The following is a 24,671-nucleotide window of genomic DNA, read 5'->3' on the forward strand; positions in this document are numbered from 1 at the left end:
CCACCAGAGGCAAGGGTCAGCGTACGCACCGGGCAACCGATATAGGCAGAGTTGTGGACACCAGGTGGCCTTTTGTAAGTGCCGTCACTGTCTGTGGTGATAAGTCTGTCCTTCTCAGCATCTCCCGGGCAGCCGTTGACCTGGTGTTTCCGGCGTGGCTTAGGGGAACGTTTTATCCTGGAGCTGCCAGGAGAAAAAGACATTATCTTCATAGGAAATAACTTTCCTGCCCTGGCTCATGAACTGAAGGCTAAGGATTTTCTGAGTACCTCGGGCCTGCTGGCCACTGGATGAAACACCCCGCAGGATATAAACGTGTAAAACACAGTCTCTGCTCTAAGAAAGGCACAGTCCACCTGGGCAGACAATACTAAACACACAGAACAACACAGAATAACATTATCGCTGGCTACTGGGACCTGACCTAGGTCTTGAAGAGGGAGGAGGAGCTTTGGATACGTCCAAATTATCCAACAAAAATAATAAATAAGGAGGGAGGTGGGGAGAGTGTGAGGTGAAGCTGGGATCTTGCCCAGGGCCAAAAACGGGAATGTACATGAATGTCTAGAGGGCGATGAGGCCATCGCCTGGTAGGGCGGCAGGCCCATCTGTGGGGAGCAGCTGGGTGGAGACTCGGGGCCCCACCAGGTACAGGGGCACAGGGTCCACCCACAGGCAGCCTGATCCAATACAGGGTGGGCAGAGCAAGACGCAAATGAGAGCTGGCCTTACAGAAAACGCCTCCCCCTTAAGGAGCAGGGGTCTCGGAAACCAAGAGAACAAGAGGCTGAGGGCAGCAGCGGGAAAAGAAGTGAGCATCCAGCAAGCAGAGGGTGGTGATGACACGGGGGGGGCAAGGGCAGGACGAGGACAGAGGGGAGGGGGAGCCAGGGCTCAGCGTCTGACAAGGAGGGGGCCCCCGTTTCAGAAAGCTGAATGCCAGGAGACAGGAAACCCGGGAATGGCGAGTCCCGGGGTAACTGGAGTGGAAGCAGCCTTCCCACAGGCGACCGCCAGGAGGGGTCGCCCCCTGCCGGCAGCCCGGAGTCCCCGCAGGCGACCGCCAGGCGGGGTCGGCCTCCCCCTCGGCCGCACGCCCACCTCTTCCTGGGCTCGATGAACACGGAGGGCACGCTGGCCGTGGGGTCCAGGATCTTGTCGATCTGCATCTGCGCCCTGCGGTACACGCGGTGGCGCTCCCGCGTGTCGCCCGACGACAGCTCGTCCAGCACCGGGAACTCGTAGTGGCCGCGGCGCTTGGCGCGCAGCCGGATCTTATTGCGGTGGTGCTCGATCTCAGACTTGTGCCGCAGCGCTGTCTGGATCTGGGGAGCGAGACAGACCGACTGTTTCCAGGGTTCCATGGACCCGTGCACAAAGTAGTCGGGAGGCGTCCTGTGTCTCTCCCCTGCCCTCCCTCCGACCCCCCCCCCCCCCCCCACATACACAGCTGTCCTAGGCTCCCAAGAGGCCCAAAGGGGTGACAGGGACACCAGCCGCGGAGAGCCTGCCACCGTCCCCTAGCTGCGTCCCCACCCTCCACGTGGTGCGTGTTAGCGGAGAAGCCTCGGCACCGGCCCGGGAACAGGACATGCGTGCCTGTGCGCTCAGTCCTATTTGACTCTCCGCGGCCCCATGGACTGAAGCTCGCCAGGGCTCCTCTGTCCATGGGATTTTTTCAGGCAAGAATACTGGAGTGGGTTGCTATTTCCTCCTCCAGGGGATTTTCCCCACCCAGGGATGGAACCCATGTCTGTAGCATCTCCTGCATTGACAGGCAGATTCTGTACCACTGCGAGACCTGGGAAGGGCAAAAGTACTCAAACCCAGGAAATCGTCCAGTGGCAACTTTGAAGATGTTGACGGGCAGTGATTCCTAGATGTAATTCTCCCTGAGAAAAAAGTAAATATTTTCCATACCCAATAGTATCATTACTTAATAAGTTTTTAAATTAAAACAGTTCAAAGAAGATATTTGCACTATACAATAAAATAGCCATTTACTAATGATGTTTCAGTGTTATCAAAACAAGCCTCCTGACAGGAGACCCCTCTCCTCAAAGAAGAAAATCAGCAAGTATGGAAACACATCCTCCTGGCTCCATGGGGCGTGAACTACGTCTGGAAGTGTTGGGGAGAAAGGGTAGTGGGCAGAGGCCAAGGGCCAGAAGCAGGAATGCAGATGCATGTCTAGGAAAAGGAGGCCACGACTCCGGGAGCAGTCAGTCTGTTGGGCTCTGGTGGAGAGCAGACGGGGAATGCCTGCCTTCATCAACAAACATCACCTCATTTTCAAAGCCCTTAGCCCTGCTTCAGAGAACTTAATAGCAAGTGAGATGAAGGGAGACAGAGGGGGAAAAGGGAAACCAAGATGGGACTCCAACTGGAAAGAGACAACAGGACGCTGCCCAAGACAGGACATGGTCTGCCACACCACAGCAGACCAGAAGCCACGTCCTCCTTGAGACTTTGAGAAGGAGGGTTAGCTAGATGAGAGTCTCGACAAACTTCCCAACAGGAGAATTCAGGAAGCCCCTCTAACTCTTTCAGGATCTGTTTTTTAAAATACATGAGGTCTCACAGGAGGACTAAGATATGCCTGGAATCTGCGCCAGAACCTCCTATGAAGAAAACATTTCCATTGAGATGTCCGTACCTACCATACAGGTAGGTCCACCAGAACTGATAATGCTCTTGTTCTTAAGTTGGGTTTTCATTTTATGCTTCATAATCAGTATATATGTTTCCTATACCATATGTATCCATCAGATACATTTTAAAAAGATAGTAAAAGAACAAAGTGGAGATGAACACTTTCCAGTGGTCAGGCCATGGGCCTGGTGAGCTCATTCTCATCTTTCTTTCGGTCACAGAGAACCCACTTGAGAGTGCTTACTCACGGCTGGTGTGAGACAATCTGCAACACTGGACTGATGGAAACAGGTCTAGGCTAGGACGGGGGTCATGTGAGCAACCCCAGGGCTCCCAAGCATTGGTGAGAAGGGACAGCACATGCCACCTTGAACCCACGATGCACGTTCTTGTGGTCACGTCCTTGGCAAGGAGCCAATGGAGAGGAGACAGTGTAAGAACTCTTGATGAGACTTCTATAAGATGATCCACTTTAAGGATTCAGTTGTACCAATTATTACTTTACCTGGCAGAACTCACAAGAGCAGCAGGTATTTCTTAGAGGCAGGAAACGGACAGCCACGATGCTGTCATGCGTGCAGCCCTCAATACTATTCACTGCACTCATGGTCCAGACCAGGTCAAACTTCTCAAGTTCAGCTTAACAGTGACTCGATCTGGCCTTCTGATTCCAGAATCTTAGGAAGAAAGCAGATCTAACTAACTCACTAACACTCTTCCAGGAGTCACTACAATAGGGTATTTTACCAATCATGATTTAGATCTTGGGGCCAGAGCAGCTCTATCAGAGTTCACAGAATCTACCGTGGTCCCAAGATTACTCAGCATTCAGTGATTCACTGGGAGAACCCTCCGGACTCAGCATTCAGTCCAATTTATTACAGCAAAAAGCTACAAAGCAAAACCAGCATAGGGGAATGGCACATAGGATGAGGTCTGGAGGACCCAGGCACAAGCTTCCAGGAGTCCTTTCCCGGTAAAGTCACGTGGGGTGTGCTGAATTCCTCTGGCAATGACCTGTGACAACACGTGCCAAACATCTACGAGGGAAGCTTATTAGATACTCAATGCTCACAGGGTCTTCACTGGAGACTGCTCATATAGGCACTCTCTGCCTAGCATGTACCAAAATTTCAGACTCCAGGAAGAGCTGTTCAGCATACATCATGTTGTTTGTACAAAAACAGTTTAGGTACAGCGAGCCACTCCATTCTGAGAATGGTGGGGATCTTTCCAAAATCTCATTCCCAAACCCCAGCCACAGGCTAAGGCGGACTTTCTAAGGATAGCCGGCCCTGGTCTTTAGTCTGCACATCTCCCAATGTGCCCACTAGTGTCCATGATCAGTATCTGACCTAAAAATACTGAGTAGCAGATTTAAAATTAAGAATCGTCGTGAGCAGCTCATGGGACTTCCCAGATGGCGCTAGTGGTAAAGAATTCGCTTGCCAATGCAGGAGACATAAGAGACACGATCCTGGGTCAGGTAGACAGATCCCCTGGAGGAAGGCATGGCAATCCACTCCATTATTCTTGCTTGGAGAATCCCATGGACAGAGAAGCCTGGTGGGCTACAGTCCATGGGGTCCCAAAGAGCTGGACACAACTGAAGCAACTTGCATGCACGCACACACGTGAGGAGCTCACATTGTTAGTGACCTTTTGACACTAACTTTCACTCATTTTTAAGCACTGACCAAATCAGAATCTAAGGGCTTTTTGGTTTTTTTTAATTACTATATGGAGCAGTACAGTAATTTTCCATAAAAGCAGATACCTCCTTGTGAATCCTGTTGGTCTCTGCCCCGCGGTCGGCCAGGGCGGGGTGCGGGGCTGGAGGGGCCGGGATGGGCTGCATGGCAATCAGCTGGATTTTACTGGGGACCCGCCGACCGGCCTCCGAGGGGCGGCAGATCCTGTCCACGTGCTCGAAGATGGAGGCTGACGAGTGCTGCTCGTTCCCTGAACTGGGTGCTGCCCCTGGAACAGAGGGAAGAGCAGAGTTAGTAAACACCGTCACCCTAAGAAAAGAGCAAACCATCACAATTATTACGGATTATTTCCTAAAGAATCCTTAGATGGGTCCCAGACCAAAAACACATCCACAACTCCATGGCAGAATACTTGAAATGTCACTCTTTGAGCCTAAACTGTCTGGGTTAAATAGTGTCTCCTTCAGCCTCAGTAATAATTACAGATATCTGTAGGGAAGATAAGAAAATCATTATGACACTTTGTGCCCCAGATGGTCCTGTTCTGTCTAAAGGTGTTTCCAAGTCTTCAGTAAGACAGGGTAAATGGTAAGAGGAGCCTGAGGTTGGCCGGCCAGGAGCAATTAACAGAACGTGGAGGACAACATTTATAACAGCTCTGAACGTCCATGCTCATCTGGAGTGAGAGTGATATAAATTTAGTTGCCAAGGCAACTTACCGTCGGGAAAAAAAAAAAGACCAGGGGGACTGTGGACCTGCTGTACTGATTAATGGTGAATGCTGCTGGCTTTTCAGTTCTAATGCAGCAAAAAATGAAGCTGAGGAGTCAAAGAGAAGAAAAAGCTGCTGCTGCAAGGAATTAGTTTCTTCTTTACAAAGAGATGCAGATAACACTCAAAAAATGGTTAAAAGGGTAAATTCTAGGGCTATATATATTTCACCACAATGAATTTTTTTTTAGTAATCAGAACTGCAAAGAAGAAAGACACTTAAATGTATAGAAAAAAGAAAAACACGTTATGATGTTAATAGAGACTGGATCTTGGTGTAATGGGTCATTTTCTCCACTTTTTTGTATTTTCTATAATGAGGATTTTCTCTAGTCAGTATTACTTTTATAACAGAAATAATCTCAATAAACTTTTATTTTTAAAAAGCAAAGAGAGAGATTAAGAAGGGCCAAATAGATGAAAAGAACTCCCAAATTCATGCACTAAGATCCCTGATGCCCTTTCTCTAAGCCACAGTCACCTCTGGGCTACTCTAACATTGCTCGAAAATAAATGGCCAAACACCGAGAGAGGGGCTTCCTGGGTGGCGCTAGTGGTTGAGAATCCATCTGCCAATGCACGACACGCAAGAGACATGGGTTCCATCCCTGGGTCTGGAAGATCCCCTGGAGAAGAAAATGGCTACCCACCCCAGTATTCTTGCCTGGAAAATTCCATGGGCAGAAAAGCCTGGCGGGCTACAGTCCAAGGGGTTGCAAAAGATTCAGATATGACTGAGCACACACACACAGGCCAAGAGAAGGAGTAAGGGCATGTAGAAACTGTTTCTAAACAAAAGCCTGAGTTTTGAAACCTCAGTCATAAGTGAAAAATGTAGAGGTTTTCCCTCAGTGTAAAAAAGTGTTGAGCAAAGCAGTAAGGAGTAGTAAGTAGCTGATACTTTATATAAGGAATGCACAGTAGTGGGGGACAAATCTTTGTATTTTCTCTCAATTTGAATTATATGCATTTATGTTCAGTAATACTCATCCCAAGTAATTAGAAATTACATACTTAACTCTGTGAATGAAGATGTCTCTTAGCGAGGAGGCACACTTGTCTGCATTCAGGCTGTTCCTGGGCTTTCTTTGCCTGCCTGGAGGGAGCCTGACCCTTTGTGTAATGAAAACCCAGCCAGACAGCACCGTTCACCAGGGAGCTACTCAAATTACAGGCACGAAGCCTAGCAGGAGATAATTAGCTCTACCAGATAAGGCCCGCCTTGCTAACCCAAACTTTTAAACCAACGGCAAATGTCACAAAGGGTGTCCCATTAAGTCACTGATACTGAAGGCAGAGGTGGCCTCCTCCAGGATGGTAAAAAAAACCAGGGTGCAAAGGTGACAGGAAGAAAGGCCCCTCCGCTCATGTCATCTGCCTGCCTGGGTCCCTGGGGCTGCAGGCCTGGGACTGACTCCTGCCCTGGCCCTTCCCACCCCTCAACTGGATCCTTGCTCTATAATTCACCAGCTGCAATAGGAGAAGCAGGAGATGCACAGAAAGCCTCAACTTCTAGACTGCCTGGAACTCAACCCTTCCAAAAGGCTAAAAAATGCGATATATTGTTTGCCATATTCATACATTAAAGACATATATATATCTCCTTACATATATATATAAGCAAACTGGATTAGTATACATATGTAACACACATATTATTTTACATATAATACATATTTTTATCGTTTGCTATCCACTGCACAATTTTTTAAAAAACTGCCTGGATAATAATGACAATGGAGTGTACAAGGGCTACATAGATCAATGCAGCGCAAATACTGCCTTAAGGCAAGTAGGTATTAAAATCTTTTAAAAAATTATAAAACAAAAAAAATAAGGATAGAAATTATAGTGTAAGATGATGTCCACAGAACAGAATGACACAGGAAAGGGCAATCTGAATTACTGAAATACTGAAGCAACAGAACATTTATAAAGGAATGTTAATTCCATTATCAATAAGTAAGTACATCTTTAAATTAAAATAGCGGCATGTGAGCCTTCTAGGACCCACAAGAATGTCTAGGCCACTTGTCTCCTTCCATGGTCAACTCTAAGCCCCAACACTGACATGCTTATTACTACCTGGATTTTGAATATATGTTGAGAGTGATATTTGACTTTTGTTAGCCATGTATAATATACTGGTTCTAATACTATTAGCAAGGATTGTTAAAGGGCTTTCCTGATGGCTCAGTGGGTAAAGAAACTGCCTACAATGTAGGAGACACAGAAGACGATGGTTTGATGCCTGGGTTGGGAAGATCCCCTTGAGGAGGAAATCACAACCCACTCCAGTATCCTTGCCTAGAAAATCTCATGGACAGAGAAGCCTGGTGGGCTGCAGTCCAAAGGGTCACAAAGAGTCTGACACAACTGAGCAATTAAGCACAGAAGGAGTTAAAAACAGGAACTAAAGAGGAAGATTTACTCAGACATACAATTAACAGAAATTAAGAAGCTCCAGAGCTGATTTTTTCCCCCAAATATTTCTTTCCCAGGATCAAAATTAGATTTTAATCCTGTCTATCTGAAACAGTGCACCTATTACCATCGTGCTAACTAATTTTTAAGATTCTATGAAATTAGATCATTAGATCCAAAGAAAAAAATTCTTCCCTTATTCTAAGGTTTTTCTTTTTTGTTTTCGTTTTTAACACCAAAAAAGAAACAACTGGAAGGCATCTCAAAAATCAGCTGGTTTAGTCCCAGAGGAGTTCCCACAACTAAGGGACATACAAGGTCACAAACATGACAGTGGATAAAATAGGCTCTCCAACTCTGTCCATAATCTATTCATTTACAGAAGATGGTTCAGTCTGTACTGCAATTTTATACAGAGATATTTGTCATGGAAAACGTAAGTATAAAAATTACTATTAAAAATCACATCCTGGTAATTCCCTGGCAGTCCAGTGGTTAGGACTCTGCAATTTCACTACCAAGGGCTTGGGTTCAATCCCTAATTGGGAGCAAAGATCCCAAAAGAGGCGTGACACAGCCAAATAAAAAAATAATAAAATGATATCCAGAGACACTTCCATTTTCTTTGCACTACTAAAACACAGCCCTGAAATATAAATAAAGCTCCAGCAAGCACAAGAGCATTTATTTAACAGAATCTATTAAACTAACACCAAAGCTACCCTGTCATCAGGCCAAAAAAGGTTCCAAGTCTAGTAAGACCGATGAGCTAAGTTCTACTGCAAGACACATGAATTTTACAACAATACTCTTCAGAAGGGGAGTGAAGTACATTTCAAACCTGGCCTAAGAAGCAACAGTATCTGACAACACATGCAGCCATCTGACCACGCTCAACTATCTGCTGGAAGACAGGCCTAGGAATGGGACCAAATATAAAGCCCTTGGACCTAGAATAAGTAACTAACCAGCCTGCTGACAGTGACAGCTGTGAAATGCTTAAATGGGCTCCGAAGAAGGTCACTGAACCCTGGATGCAGTTTTAGTTGGATTCCTCCTTGTCCTTTGAAGAGGAAAATTGTTAGGACCCCGAACTAGATTCAAACATGACCAGTAACCTCAAAACACACATCAGTGAATGTCTTAACTTCTAGCCTGGCCCACCAGCTCAATGCAGACACTGATACAGCGTTAGACGGTGACAATTAATCTGAGAAATCCACTGTATGAATGATGAATATTCTAATGCACAGGGTATTTTTATGTTCTGCATTTGAAGCAGTATAAGAGTCTAGCCTACTAGAACCTCATAATGACTTTTTTTTTCACCACAACGCAGGGCTTGTGGGAGCTTAGTTCCCTGACCAGGGATCGAACCCACACCCTCTGCAATGAAACGGCAGAGTCCAAACCACTAGACTGCTAGGGAAGTCCCTCATAATTTCTACTTTTAAAGTGGAGAACAAGAAGGGTCACAGACCACTCTGTGGGGCTCTGTGGGACTTGCCATCGGTCACGGCTCCTGGAGTCTTGTCCCCTGTGTCCCTCTCACTGGACTCTTCACTTACTGTGGAGTCGGCATCTGAGGGAGAAACTCTGTAGACACAAAACAAATGCAGATGTTAGGAAAAAGAAAGAAAGCAGGTAGAAAGGTCACATTCATCTGGATGGGGAAGCCAGGCTTCTGGGCAAAACTGGGAGAAGTCAAAGGGTCCAAAACCTTGTTTCGAGGTGCAGCATCTTCAAGGACCACACTGATAGCACAGTTACCTTGTGAGGACAGCATGACATGCCTTACTAAACGGCTCAGCAGACTCATTTCGACAAATGCTAGGAAAGCAAGTACTCGCTGGAGGACAGTCCCCCCATCCCCCCAAGCTCCCAGGCAATCTGGGACTGGTGTGGGTTGGATCAGAGGATCTGGGATTCAAGTTTGGTTAGGAGTTAGCTGGGCCTGCAGAATTTCTAGGAAGCTAGGGTCATTCTGCAGTCACCCCATATAAATCCAAATCTTTGGAGGAAGCCTACACTTCTAACACAAAGGCAATGATTATCGCTGTTAATTGATTCTATATTTAAAAAAGCAAGTGTGTCATAGAACCCAAGTTGCTCCAGGATTCACTGAAAAGCCTTAATCAGTTAACACCCTTTCTCTTTGAACTTTCTGAAATGCCCAGACATTCTAGTGCCCCTGAGGGATGCTAAACTGTGATATTAACCATGCAGACCATTGAGATGTTGTGACTAAGTGTCTAGGATGAGGCTTCCAGATGAGAAAAAAAGACTTTGTTAAATTGTACTGGCATATTCAATAATCTTTAATGATTTGATTTATTCTCACTCTGCAAAATAATTAAGCAAATGATCTCTCTCTACATTATTCATCTTCTTTTGTAAAGATCATGTTCTAACGTTCATTAAATTCTTAAAACTAGGCCAGAACCCCTGGGGTATGCTTTCTGATAAATCAGAAATTACAATGTCATTTTGAATGTTGGTATGATCACACACTTTTCCCCTCTCAACAGAAAACCAGAATTTGGCATTCCAAAGCTCAAAAGAAGGCTGATAATTGGGGGCTTCAATACCAAAGCCTGATCACGCTTTGACCTAAACACAAGTTAATAAAACCTGACCCTGCACATTGTCTTCTTTAGAGAAGGGCAGCCCGTCTCACAGGGCCATAGGGTCACACTAGGTAGTCTGTTAGGAGCAGTGCCCCGTGTGCTTAATGTTGGTAAGAGGAATGGGAATTAACTGGGAAAGGGGAGCTGGGTGCAGGGTGATGAAGAATCCATGCACACATGCTAACGAGGGTAACAGCAGGGGCAGATGGAGAAAAGCCACGCAAGGAAAGCAGGGTGTGATGAAGGTCACCTGCAAATCAAGCAAGGAAGCCACAGCTCCAACCACTGGCATAACAGTCAAGGGCAGAGCCGATGCTGGCCAAGTGTGTATCATAAGCCATGCACTTTTTATACATTTTTGTACATTATTCCTAACATCACCTCCAGAGGGCCTAGCGTGGTCACCCCAGAATATATACCCTCGAGCTGGTCAATTCCAAATGAAGTTCCAAGGGGACCACCAAAGCATACGGATCGGTGATTCATAACCTTACCCACTTTGGGGAAAGAAAGCCCACAGGCCTCCTCTGGGAGTCCATTAGAACGGATCAAGGGCCCTTGGGTGTGCTGATTTTGGGGGCCAATCTCATCAGTCTTCCAGGCTGCAGACTCGGGCAACACTCACCGTCAGCCCTTCTGCTACTGGAAACTGACAAATGGAAAAGAGAACCGCGGGTCGCGATAGCGGACAATACAGAAAGCCCAGTAAGAACCTTCCTCTGTGACGGATGTTCTTGGAAGGGATCTTTGCCTTGGGGCTCGGCACATCTCCGTTCTCAGAGGGTGTGGTGTGGTCCTTCACGGGTCCCGGCAGTGGGGCTGGCTCGTGAATGATCAGTATGTCGTCCTTATTGTGCTGACCCAGGTGCTGCTTAGCGAAGTCGAAGCCCTTCACACTAGGGATCTGCAACTGAAACACACACACACAAGTGAGACAGTCAAGCTGATGGTGAGTGCCAGCAGGATGGTGAGTGCCAACTTCTGACCCAAGAGTGTGCTTTCAATCTTACCCATCAAATTCAACATGCATCTCTAGAACACTGACCCGTGCAAGAATTATACCTTGAGTTTTCAGGAAAGACAGATACTTGCTACAGATTAAAATACAAAGATTAAAAAGTTAGACCACGATATAAGGCATCAGAAGACAATGCTGACCACTGTCACAGCAATGACCCAAGCCTGGATAGTGGCATGGGGTGAGACTCTTCTCAGAGAATGGGGACTTGTGCTAGGACCCGGAGGACAGACCGAATGTAGAAATAAAAAGAGGTGGCTACTCAGAGAATGTCCTCAATTGCATCAGGGACCAGAGAAGACTTGAGATCTGGTAAAAGATCACATTAGCTGCACTAGGAGGGTCAGGACAGAGGGGAATGAGAGAAGACCAGACTGTAATACCCAGGCGTGGGTATTAACTGTTTCCTTTGCTTCGCTTGCAAAGTAGAGGAAAATAAACCACATATTAGTAGTGGTCCCAAGGGTCTCTTTGGCAGGAGTCCCCCATGCAATTCCATCAGGCTGAATTCTACACTCACAGAGAGTGCTATCACTCAGAAGACAAAGTCCAACTCATCTAAGGAGCCATTCTAGACAATATACTGCATGTGGAAGTGAAAGGTTTTTTTTTTTTTTTGAAAGGTTTTGCAGTATTTGTGCTAACCTTACGTACAGGTGAGCGACAACATCAGTGGCTTCTGTTTGTGATCTCTAAGGTCTTTCAGCACTAAAAAGCTAGGCTGGATGGGTAGAAGGAAAGCAGTCTGCAATAACGACTTATGCCAGCAGAGGGGGACAGAACTTGATACAAATCATGCTTACAAAAACGCTGCTTGGAAACAAAAGGCAAAGACTGGCATGCCTATATTTTCTAAATTAGTAACATCTTGTTACCAGCAGTCAACTTCACCACACACAGGCAGATAGTGCGTGGTGCACATTTCTTGGCTCAAAAACATTGTTTCCCAAACAATGAGCCCAAACCTGCATCTCCATGACTCCCCCTACCTCCCAGCCATCTTCACCGGGGCTCTGCATATCTCTGGGACTGTGGGCTTCCCAGGTGGAGCAAGTGGTAAAGAATCCGCCTGCCAATGCAAGAGACAGGTTCGATCCCTGGGTCGGGAAGATCCCCTGGAGGAGGAAATGGCAACCCGCTCCAATATTCTTGCCTGGAAAATTGCGTGGACAGAGGAGCCTGGCGGGCTACAGTCCATGGGGTCGCAAAGAGTCAGGCACAACTGAAAATGCATACACACAACACCTTCCTGGGGGCATGTGTTCCTTTTAAAGCAATCAAACGCCAGACAGACAACCTCTGTAGATAAACTTCTGGTTCCTCCTTTCTCAAGAATCCTTCTCCTGCTTTACAGGAGAGGCACATCTCTCATCCATGGGGCTGCTTGGCCCCAGCTACACCTCATTTTAGCTCCATAAGTTTCCTCTAAATGAGAGAGTAACAGATATCATCAATAGTCATCTAATCATAACCATCAAAATCTCCTCTTTTGAAAGTTAGATGATTTGCTTTTATCAAAATTTAAGGAAGAGCCACAGATTGCCTCCTCCAAGCAAAGGTCTCTAAAGTGAATAAGGGAAGAATATAGACAGCATCGCCTCCTTGGTACAGCCTGTGTAGCCAGGTCTAGGAACTAAATGCCTGCCCTGATATACTCTTAGGTTTATGTAAGAAACGTACATCAGTGGGAAGCAGCTATATAGCACAGGGGGCTCAGCTCGGTGCTCTGTGATGACCTAGAGAGGTGGGTGGGAGGCTCAAGAGGGAGGAGCTATAGTTTTACTTACAGCTGATTCACACTGTTGTAAAGCAACACAACACTATAAAAATTATCCCCTAATTAAAAATAAGTTTTTTAAAAAACTGAAAAAAAAAGATGAAAACCTTGGCAAGAAAAAAACATATATATACATCGTAGGGGAACAAAATTTGCTACCCCCAAATGTCTCGAGAGTCCCTTGGACAGCAAGGAGATCCAACCAGTCAATCTTGAAGGAAATCAATCCTGAATATTCATTGGAAGGACTGATGCTGAAGCTCCAATACTTGGGCCACCTGATGCGAAGAGCCGACTTATGGAAAAGACCCTGTTGCTAGGAAAGAATGAGGGCAGGAGGAGAAGGCAGTAAGAGAGGACAAGATGGATGGCATCATCGACTCAATGGACATGAGTCTGAGCAAGCTCCAGGAGATAGTGAAGGACAGGGAAGCCTGGCGTGCTGCAGTCCATGGGGGTGTGACGGGGGGGGGGGGGGCGTGTGTCACAAAGAGTCAGACACGACTGAGCAACTGAACAACAATGTGTCTTTGGCAGGTGTATTATTTCAAGATGAAAACAAGCAAGGCCCAAAAGACTCAGGAAAAACTCTGATATTCCCCCATCTAACTGCCTAAAAAATACAGACAGAGGACCTATTCCAGAAAGAGAGCTATCACCATTCCTCTCTGGTCCCCCATCTCTGCAAGACTCACCAAGCATTTATTTACCAAACCTTTGCTTTTCCATCTCCCTGTGAACTGCCTTCCTCCCTTCTAAAGTTCCAAACCACCGTCTCTGACATCCTCTTTTGTGTTTAGCTGCTGGTGGTATTTAAGGTGAGCACTTTGGCCATTGTGGTGAGTTACTCAGTTCCATACATGGGTCTCTCCTATGAACCCATGTTATTGAAACTTTCTGTGATTTCCTCCTGTCAATCTGTCTCAGGTCGATTTAATTTGTAGACCAGCCTATAAAATTCCTTCCTCCCCGACAATGTCAAAATGCTTCATAAATGCCAAGGCACCAAATGAGACTGACAGCAATATTATTGCTCTTGGTCGATGAAAGTTGATATAAATAGACAGTTGAGAGTTCTCAGAGACCAGATAAAACTATAGATATAAATTTAGATACAAAATGTTTTAATTCAGCAACGTGACCTGCGGTAGACCCCCAATAAATATCTGATGACTGAACAAATTTAAAAAAGGTCACCAAACTTACTGGATTTTGTGGGGAACCAAGAAAAGGGTGTACATCATAAATGAAATACACATCCATTACAGCCTTAAAGTCCTGTTGGCTTTGGTTCATTCCAACTAGCATCTTTAAATACGTTCATTAGATCCCTGACTTCTCTCAGGCTGGGTGAGTCGCCTCCTCCTATGACAATAGAAATTTGGCAACCAGTCTGCTTATACACAAAACAAAGGCCATCTCCACACAGAAGGAAAAAATTAGAGAAAACACTGCTCCCCTCACTTATGGAACTATTAGCTCCCTTTGTTTCTTCCCTGTTTCCCAGAACACTTTTTCTAGTTTTTCTATGTCTTAAAAAAATCTATAGGGTTAAGTCTGGCATATTGTGCTTCCAGCCTTCACACGCAGAAAAAAAGCATCAATCAGCATTTTATAAGAGTCAAGATTCACGAGTGCTTTCAATATTCCTATTAGGACCCAGTTTTTCTAAGCAGACAGCTCTTTTGTTCCTTCTTTAATGTATCACAGAGGGGACAACTCCACTGTCTGTGTCTCACTGGAATATGTCGCTGACAAGTTGGGGTGGGCTGGTACGGCAGGTCAGCCAAGTAACAGGAGAGATGCCGGATGAATTTTAAAATGTGTGAGCCATAAATATAATATGACCCAGATGGAACAACGCAGAGTGAAGTCCCCAGGACTCGGGTTAGCCTGAGCCCCCTTAGGAAGGAGCAGTTGAGATGACAAGGGAAACCGCAGAGCCGACCCCCAAAGTGGCTGAATAAAAACGCACCACCTCCAAGACAGCGCCATTGTTTAAGCGCTTGCTGTTTGATGCATGTGGTCGGGGGAGTCACCAGGGCCACCATGCTGTCTCCACTGAGGGGGTGAAGACAAGGCGAGCCTACTGCCACCCCGGGTCTCCCCTGCAGCCCAGCGTGGGGCCACGGCTCACCGCAAGGTCTAGGAGGTGGGCAAGCAGTTCTCCAAGATCCTCCCACCCCCAGGCCCTGGCAAGTCCTGCTCAGCTGACCCAGAACACCCTGGAGCCACCAACACTTTAGGTGTTAACACGATCCTTGCAGAGAAGGGATGAGACGAACTCTGCTCAGATAGAAGGAACTCTTCCAGCTTCACTTCAACCCGCTGATCACACTGCCCTCTTCAGGAACTGTTTCAAACATCAGTGTGTCCAGGGGATTCCCCGGTGGCCCCATGGTTAAGAATCTGCCTCCCAATGCAGGGGACGTGGGTTCGATCCCTGGTCGGGGAACTAAGATCCCCTGTGCTTGGGGTGACTGAGCCCATGCAGCACTGTAACGTCTGAGCCACGAGCTCAGAGCCTGGGCGCCACAACAGGAGAAGCTCCCGCTGGGACCAGAGAAAGCCTGGGCGCCACCACAGGAGAAGCTCCCGCTGGGACCAGAGAAAGCCCGGGCGCCACAACCGAAGAGCCCGCGCACACACCAAAAGACCCAATGCAACTAAATTTGAAAACAAAAACAAATCAATGCATCCAAGCTACTCTCCCCACTGACAACCCCTCAGAGCTCCCCCAAGCCGAGAGCATCACCTCCACCCCTTGGCACGTCCCAGAAACCCCTCCAAGCCTCGCTCCTGCCTACACCTGTCACCTTGGTGTTGGCTGTGCCCTTCGCTACATTCACCTTCGCCCCATTCTTCCGGCTGTCCACACCTGCCCTCCCCCACCACCTGGGCCCACTTCCTCTGGCTTCCCCTCCTCAGCCTCCAAGCTTCAGCCCCTTATCTGAGCTGCCCCAGAGCCCTGGACAGAGGCTCCTGTGTGTCGGCTTTGAGCCGCTTCCTCCCTCATCAAAGCCCTCAAAGGCAGGGGCCACATGTTATCTGCACTGGTCACCCAGGCCGACCCTGCTGGGCGGAGAGCAAAGGCTCAGCACTTGAATGAACACGCGGCGTCTGAGGCAGCCCCATCCGGCCGCCCACGGTGCCCGCGAGCCAGGAACCAGGTCCCAGGCCAACCACGGGGTGTGGAACGTCCCCATCAGAAGGAACAAGTTTTCACCAAGCAGGCAACATCTAAGCCAATGCTGTTCATGTCTTTAAATAGAACCTCAACAGGGCGAGGCGGGTCCAAGCTGTAATTTTACTGGTAGCAGTAAAAAGTGATGCCTTTGGGCTACAGATTAAAGAGAATACAGATAAAAAGAAAGACATGCGTTAGGGTTTGTGTTTTTTCTTTTTATCATTCAAAATTTTAAAAGACTGTGCCTCAAAATAGGACAGAATGGCTTCTCTCTCTTATCATATTTCAAAACTAATCTACTCTCAGACAATAGGAAGAGGTTTCCCTCTGGTTACAAGAAGAAAGGGGTGTGGATTTGGGGTCAGCAGATTTATTGTTTCCAGATGTTTGCAGCTCTGGGATTTGCTAAAAGATTTCAGAGAATAGCAGTGAAGCAGCATCAGGGGGCGGGGTGAGCAGAGCAGAGAGTGAAAACAGCCACACAAGAAGGAAAAAGAGCCTCTGCTCTTTTGAGTCACAGGGAAGACAGCATCTTTGCAAAGTGCCCTGAAGAATAGGCTAGAGGCACTTTACTATTGTCAGATAATCTTAGAAGAAACACTTATGAAGCAGAGATGCTTGTTTTTGAACTAAATGGATAGCATCATCTTCTTATTAGAAAAACATGACAAGATCCAAACGATGGGCTCTTATGTCAGCAAAACAAAGATCCTGCTACACTTCTAACCAAGTCAAGGACACCTGTTCTCTTGCGGAATCCTTGGTACAAAAAACCTTTCCTGAAAAGATGCTGTAAAAGTGAATACGCCAACCCAGGCAGCACATGCAGAAGAACACAACTCCAAAGGCGGAAAGTTCTATTGGAAACTGTTTATTTGAGGGATAGCAGCATCAGGGGTTAGAATATTTCAGAACAGTCCATTGTGAACTTCAGGGATGTGGTTCTCTTGACAGTTTACTGAAGTGAGAGACAATGGATAGGTTTCCACAGGAGTGTTTATGTGAGGAATCACAGCACAGTACAGACCCAAATACAGAACCGTCTACACTGGCTATATCTCTCTGTAACAGGGCTCTTTCACCAGAACCCGAAACATTTCCAAACCGATTGCTGATGTCACCACAGTGAAAGTCACACGATGAATCATTTAGTACAACAAGGACTTTACCCCCCAGGTTTTTTCCATGCTATTCACCAGTCTGACAACAAAACAACCTTAGCAGATTATGTCAATAATAAATGAAGATGGGTAATAAATATAACCTTAATGTATAAACTGCTTCCAAAATGCTGGATAACCATAAGCTTGCAATTTAATCAAGAGTTTGCAATTCTTAGTTAAATCATAAGAAGAAGAATGCGCTTCATTTACTTTTACAAGCAAAATAAATTTTAAATTCTTTTTTTCATCCATCAGAACTTCCCTTGTGGTCTAGTGATTAAGACTCCACACTTTCGATGCAGGGAATGTGGGTTCGATCCCTGGTCTGGGAATTAAGATCCCATATGCTGCACAGTGTGGTCAAAGAAACAACCCCAAAAATGACTTTAAATAGTGCTGAATTAATTTGGGCTTCCCTGGTGGCTCAGCTGGTAAAGAATCCACCTGCAATGCAGGAGACCTGGGTTCGATCCCTGTGTTGGGAAGATCCCCTGGAAAAGGGAAACACTACCCACTCCAGTATTCTGGCCTGGACTGTATAGCCCATGGGGTTGCAAAGAGTTGGATGTGACTTTCGCTTTCACTTTTTTCATCCATCAGGTCTAGGTTTATCATGTACAGGATTTTTTAATACCCAGAAAATCAGAGTAAAATTAGAAGGTTAATAGGTGGTCATGTATTTCCTGTTCTTCTGCCTCTTGATTTCTTTTTCTCACTAAACTCTTAGAGTCCATCGAGTCCTCTAAATGTGTGACCCAGAGTGGATACATGTTATTAGAGTCGGTAGCCACCACTTCTCATGCCCTGGGTGAGGCTGACAGGTGTGCTGAGCTCAGGGTTTGCACCTAACCAGCTCTTCTCTTACTTGGCATGTTCAGGCTTCACCAGAGGAGCCAGACACTGACCAAGATGCTGTGTCTTCACTCTGAAACTTATATGTGACAAATACTGCAGATACTGTTGAAACATAAGTATGAGAAGGGAACTGCTATTATAAACACTAAAAACTGCTATTATAAATTTCCAAGGAATGCCTTGGAAAGACATGGAAAAAGAGTTGCTAATAAAGAAAGAAACTGCTGTCAAATTAGGTGTAAGATTAATTAACTCTAAAAGACTGCAGAGTAGGGTTGGGTAGGGGGGATATGGAAAAAAAAAATAGAAAATTTTGTACTCAGGTTGTTTTGTTCTTCCCTAAAGTATCCCAATCTGGAAACTGCAGCTGATGCATTTTGGGTGTTGTTAACAAGAAAGACCACACAGAATTCCTTCTGGTTGACTAGTACTCCGAACTTTTTTTGAAGGTTGTCAAATAAAGACTCATTATGTACGTACATACATATATATATAATCAAAATGAAAAAGGCACATATTACCACTTTTTAATGATTAAGTGCTTTTGATCAAGGTGATAAGTAGGCTTGCAGTAAGGTAGACAGAAAATAAAGGAGCCACCCAGCGGGGTTGTAGATCAAAGAAAACCTACCTTGGCTCTTGCTCTCTGAACGCGTCCAGGGTTAAAATAGATCAGAATTCATGCACAGAATGGATATGATTTTGTAACTGAATATCTCAAAAATAAAATCACAGTGGAACTCGGAGCCCACAGCATTACTGTGTCTTTACACAGCTTCTTTTCCTGGGCAGGTATTGAACACTACAGAAGACCTGGCTTTCAGCAAACAAACACGGAAGTGAAGGGACACCACCCGCAGGCCCGGAAGATTTCCTGACCAGCCCCTCTCCCCGTCCTTCAGTACCAGGAGCCCGAACTCACCCCAGCCCAGCCCACAAGACGCTCACGTGAACGTGGGGTGGAGGGGCCGCCCCTTACCTTCTGACGCTGCTGAACGTTGGCCACGGTGTCAGGCTGAAAGTCCAGCTTGTCCGTGCGGCAGAGCTTCCAGTAGAGGATGACGACAATCACCAGCACCACCAGCGCCGGCACGACCACGCCCACGATGACCCAGAGGTTGCTGCTCTGGGACTCGGGGGACGGCCTCTTCACCCTGTCCACAGCTGCACACGAGGAAGCAAGGTCTCCCGGTGAGTCCTCTGCGCTCCTTTACTGGACAGTGAATGCCCCCTCTACTAGCAGAAACCCTCCCACGTCATTTCAGCTCAAGACAACTGGGGAGAGATGATGACCCCCTGAAGACAAAAAACGGGATGCAGTAAACACAACTCAGGATGTTCCAGCTACAACACAGCAGATGTCACAGTGACATCCATGACACGTCTAAAGGAACATCGCTAATGCAATGGCCAAGTGAGGTTGATTCCAGGTCTCCTGACGTCCAGCTTATTCTCCTGACATCCAGTTTATTCTACCAGGTCCCTCCCTAAATTCTCACTGCAGCAAGATTTCTAATCCTCACCAAAAATCAGAAATCCCATTAAGGGGTCTGTGAGCACTGTCTTCATTCTTCATTTGGGTCTCTCTCTAAGCCCTTGAAATAGGAATTTGCATTGGAAACCGCTTTACTTAAGGTATAGTTGTCAATTTTACAATTACATTAAAATATTTTTTTTTGGATGTGGATCATCTTTAAAGTCTTTATTTAATTTGTTACAATATTGCTTCTGTTTTATGTTTTGGCTTGTTGGCATGTGGGATCTTAGGTCCCCAACCAGGGATCAAACTCACATTCCCTGCACTGGCAAGTAAAGTCTAAACCACTGGGCCATCAAGGAAGTCCCCTCAACTCACATTCTGAATCCTCCGCCCTCCACCCTCCGCCCCCCTACCTCCCACCGCAACCCCCCCATCTCCCATGGCCTTGGATGATCATGCTGTCATTACTCGGTCCTCAATTTCCTTCATGGGCTCCTCTCCCTAACCCAGCCTCCCAGTACTGGGCCTTCATGCTCTTCATTTTATATTCCTTCTCTTGCAAGATTCAGCTTTTCTTAAAAGCTCAAGTCTTTCCGGTCCTTTTAAAGCTCAGGTTCCAATTACCAGGCTCTGGAAACCAAAACGCCCCCTCCTCTCTGCCCAGCTCCCTCATCCATTACGGTCACTTCACAACAACCTCTCCATGACAACGGTGGATTCCCCTTGTCTAACTTCTTTTGTCCTTGGATGTCTTTGTCTTATAAACAGTAGTGTGCTGTTCTTTCACGATGCATGTTATTACATAAATGTATCATCTTGATATACAATACTACTTCGCTCATTAATATGGTCATGACTCTATGCCTTGTCTGTTCAAACACAACCTCAGTCTTTTTGAGCAGGGACTAAGTTTTATACTTTTTTCATATCCTGTAATGGTTAACACATGCTACGGGATCAGAATGTTTTCACTCGAAGATGTAACAATAAAAAGAGATGCTTAGTGCTGGTTTAAGTTTGGGTTTAGGCCCCTGAGTGACCAGGGAGGGGAGCAAGCCCTCTAAAGCACGTGCACTCTGAAAGAAGCACAAATTACAAAGCAAAGACTCTGCAGGAAATGGGGAAAGTGACAGGGTGTTAACAGTTTGGATCTTTTAGTTTGCCATGAATATAGCTTGTACACGTAGTTTATCTTGCATGAAAACAACTGACAATACTGGAGTTACACAACCAAACTGAGGAGCTGGGACAACTTGAGACTCTTCTTAGTTCTAACCTAGTAAAACCCTGTGACTCATCAAAATGAGGGCCTGACACGGGGTCCACAGCTGTTTTGGGGGCTGGCTCTAGTCTTGGCTGAAGCTTCCAATCCCAGGACTGCTACCCCCGTGGTCTTCAGCACAAAAATGAGCCAAGAGAGGTGCAAAAGCAGATGGAAGTAGCCTTGAAAAGTGCCCAGAGTCTACTGCAATGCATCTTTTCTAAAAAAGTGAGTGCTCAGCTGGACTGGGGCACCCATCCAACAGTCAGAAATACCATCTATGAAGAAATGCAAGTAAGTGTTTCATTATTTTTTCTGGCTGCTTTGAAACAGAACACACCAATACACAATCATCTCTCAAATACACAAACACAAACCACCCGTGGTTAATTGCTTCAACTCTCCCATGATCACCTATAAAATGGAGCAAGTGTGCCCACTGACCCTCTTCCTCGTTAGTTTCCAAGGACAGCTCTTACAAAGAACATTCCATTACTGAGGATCATTGCAAAGCTGTCGTTTTTTAAGAACTGCCGTCATCGCTGAAATTTGGGGGGAGATTTTCAACACTCTCTGATGCTAAACTCCTTCTAAACATTTAGCTATCCCTTTACTGTCGTTGGGAGGAAATATCTCTGGGCTGTTAGGAGGATTGCTCCCAGGAACATAAAGGAAAAACACCCACATTAAAATAGTAGTCTGATTCAGAAAGGCATATTTAGAAAAATATACTCTTTCATGTCTCTCCTTTTCTTACTTTTAAATAACCAAAATCTGTGAGTTGGGGAAAAAAAGGCATTAAGAATAGCCATCTCGAGGAGGGGCAGGAGCCCAGACTCTCCCAGCAATAATAAAGACATATCAAAACACCCCTAAATTATGAGTGCTGTAAGGACAGGGTGGGAGAGAAATAGGATTGAAAAGGCTAAGGATCAAGGACTTCTTTGTATTATAAGACCCAGGAGGAAGCCAATAAATTCAGAAGGTACCTCCCAGCTTCCTGTTTGACTCACTGTCCCCACCCCAACATTCAAAATGTGACATATAAGATTTTGGAATAAATACAGAGAAAATACAGTATTTTACCTAGGATAAATCTTTTTTTTTTTTTAGTACAGGAAGAAGGGAAAAATATTAAAGTTAACTTAAGCTACTAAAACTCACTATAACACTATGAATATAAAATGCTGGGTAAGAAAAAGAACCATGAATGCTACAACTACATGCAACTTAAATAAAGAAGGTCCTGGCAAACTAATTTTAATGACTGACCTCTTATATAAGTGACACCTAATAATAAAGATATAAGACACAAATCTACTATGCACACATAAGAAGGCTTTAAATTCAGAGATTATCATCAAAGAAAGACTGACTTTTGACCCCAGCTCAGCACAGATGACTATGAGGGGCCAAGTCTCATGCACTCACGTTGGGCAACAGCGCCTTGAATTCGGTAACCCAAGATGATGGCTGCTCTCTGGATGTCTATCTTGTTAATCAGATCTGAAGACTTGACTGCACTGAGTCTCTCTCCATCTTGATCCTCCACAAAGTAGATGAGCTGCACGGGATTGTCGTCTCCCTCGAGCCTTGACACATTTACCACCTGAAAGATAACAGAAACCATTAGCGTTTTAGAAGCTCACGTTTCCAGATGCCCTTTCTTGGGAGCACTCAACCTTGACTGTGTTACTCAGGATTTATTCCTATCCTCCTAATAAGGTCATCACACCACTCCAGATCCCAGAATCCCCAGGATGCTCTCTTGATGAGAAGAAAAACAGTTAAAAGGAAAGTTCCTCTCTGCAGAAATAACAAGTGTGCTTTGTTTTGCTCAGTCTCCTTTGAGACAAAGGAGCAAGGAGGGTACATAGAATATACCAAGTCCAGTCTAGAACTGCTATCAACCAGCTCCAACAGGTCACGGGAGAGTGCTGTCGTCCTCCCAACACCCCTGGTTCTCTCAAACTATTAGTGGTTCTAGCCAATCCTTTCTCAAATCTGTTAGCATTTTCTCCCTGTTCTTCGAGGGCAGAGTTTCTCAACCTTGGCACTATTGCCATTTTTGATCCAGATAATTCTTTGATGTGGGACTACCCCAAGTATCATAGGATGTTTAGCAGCATCTCTGCCCTCAACTTGCTAAAGGCCGGTAGCAATAGCCATGCCCTTCCTCACCAGCTGTGAAAACCAAAAATGTTTCCAAACATTGCCAAATGTACCCTGGGGGACAAAATCATCCCCTGTTGAGAACCAGTGCTCTTGAGATAATAAATTTATAATTTTTTAATATCCCACTCTCAACAAGAGATAGATCATCCAAACAGGAATCAATAAATAGCAGATTTGAACAATGCTGCAGACCAAATGAACCTAACAAACATACATAGAACATTCCCTCCAATGGCAACACAATATACATTCTTCTCAAGTACACATGGAACGTTTTCTAGGGCAAATCATATGTTAGGCCATAAAACAAGTCTCAAGGTGGATGTGAGTTTAAGCAAGCTCCGGGAGTTGGTGGTAGACAGGGAAGCCTGGCATGCTGCAGTCCATGGGGTCACAAAGAGTTGGACATGACTGGGTGACTGAATTGAACTGAAACTGAACCAATAAAAAGAGATAGGACTCAAAAACTATAAATGAAACAGAAGACATTACATTAGATACCATAGAAATATAAATGATCAAAAGAGACTACTGTGAACAATTATATGCCTACAGATTTGACAACCAAGAAGAAATGGATAAATTCCTAGAAACATACAACCTACCAAGACAGTATCATGATGAAATAGAAAATCTATTCAGACCAATAATGAGTAAGGAAATTAAATCAGTAATCACATACTTCCCATCCAAAAAAAAAAAAAAAAGCCCAGAACCAGATGGTTTCACTGATGAATTCTATCAAATATTTAAAGAAAAATTTAAAACCTCAAAATTTTCCAAAAAATTGAAGAGGAGGAAGCACTCTCAAATTGATTGTATAAGACTAACATTATCTTAAATACCAAAGCCAGGTATAGACACTACAAGAAAAGAAAACTACAAACCAATATCTCTAAGAAACACAAATGCAAAAATTTTCAACAATCTTAGCAAACCAAATTCAACAATAAATCATACAAGCATATCAACAGATGCAAAAAAAGCATTTGACAAAACTCAAAATTCGTTTATGATAAAAACTCTCAACAAATTGAGTCCAGAAGAAACATATCTCTATATAGAAAAAATCATATATGACAAATACACAGTTAACACTGTACTCAATGATGAAAGGTTGAAAGCTTTTCCTTTATGATCAGGAATAAGATGAGATTCTCCACTCTCACTATCCCTATTCAACACAATCCTAGAAATCCTAAGTGGAACAATCAGGCAAGAAAAATAAATAAAAGGCATCCAAATTGAAAAGGAAGAAGTAAAACTGTCTTTGTTTGTAGATGACATGAAATTATATACAGAAAACCCTAAAGACCCTCCAAAAACAAACCCAAAAAACTAGTGGAATGAATAAGTAAATTCAGTAAAGCTGTAAGATATAAAATGAACATACAGAAATCACTTGTATTTCTATATACTAATAACAAAGTATCTGAAAAAGAAACAAACAGTCCCATTCAAAATAGCATCAAAAATAATCAACTATTTAGGAATAAATTTAACCAAGGAGGTAAAGATCTGTATACTGAAATCTATAAGACACTGATGAAAGAAACCGAAGATTACACA

The 24,671-nt window shown here is 45.0% G+C and overlaps 1 protein-coding gene across 1 annotated transcript in view; it reads right to left on the reverse strand.

Moving 5' to 3' along the window:
* KIAA1549 (KIAA1549 ortholog) overlaps window positions 1-24,671 on the reverse strand; it is a 125,051-nt gene that overhangs the window by 33,596 nt on the left and 66,784 nt on the right. Inside the window, exons 9-15 of the mRNA XM_043872073.1 lie at window positions 22,359-22,536; window positions 19,166-19,350; window positions 10,900-11,096; window positions 9,040-9,155; window positions 4,430-4,632; window positions 1,102-1,325; window positions 30-183 (exon numbers count right to left, since the gene is read on the reverse strand). Of these exons, the coding sequence (XP_043728008.1) occupies window positions 30-183; window positions 1,102-1,325; window positions 4,430-4,632; window positions 9,040-9,155; window positions 10,900-11,096; window positions 19,166-19,350; window positions 22,359-22,536 (1,257 nt within the window). The remainder of the gene's footprint in view (window positions 1-29; window positions 184-1,101; window positions 1,326-4,429; window positions 4,633-9,039; window positions 9,156-10,899; window positions 11,097-19,165; window positions 19,351-22,358; window positions 22,537-24,671) is intronic.

This window comes from Cervus elaphus, chromosome 18, assembly GCF_910594005.1.
Source record: "Cervus elaphus chromosome 18, mCerEla1.1, whole genome shotgun sequence".
NCBI lineage: Eukaryota > Metazoa > Chordata > Mammalia > Artiodactyla > Cervidae > Cervus > Cervus elaphus.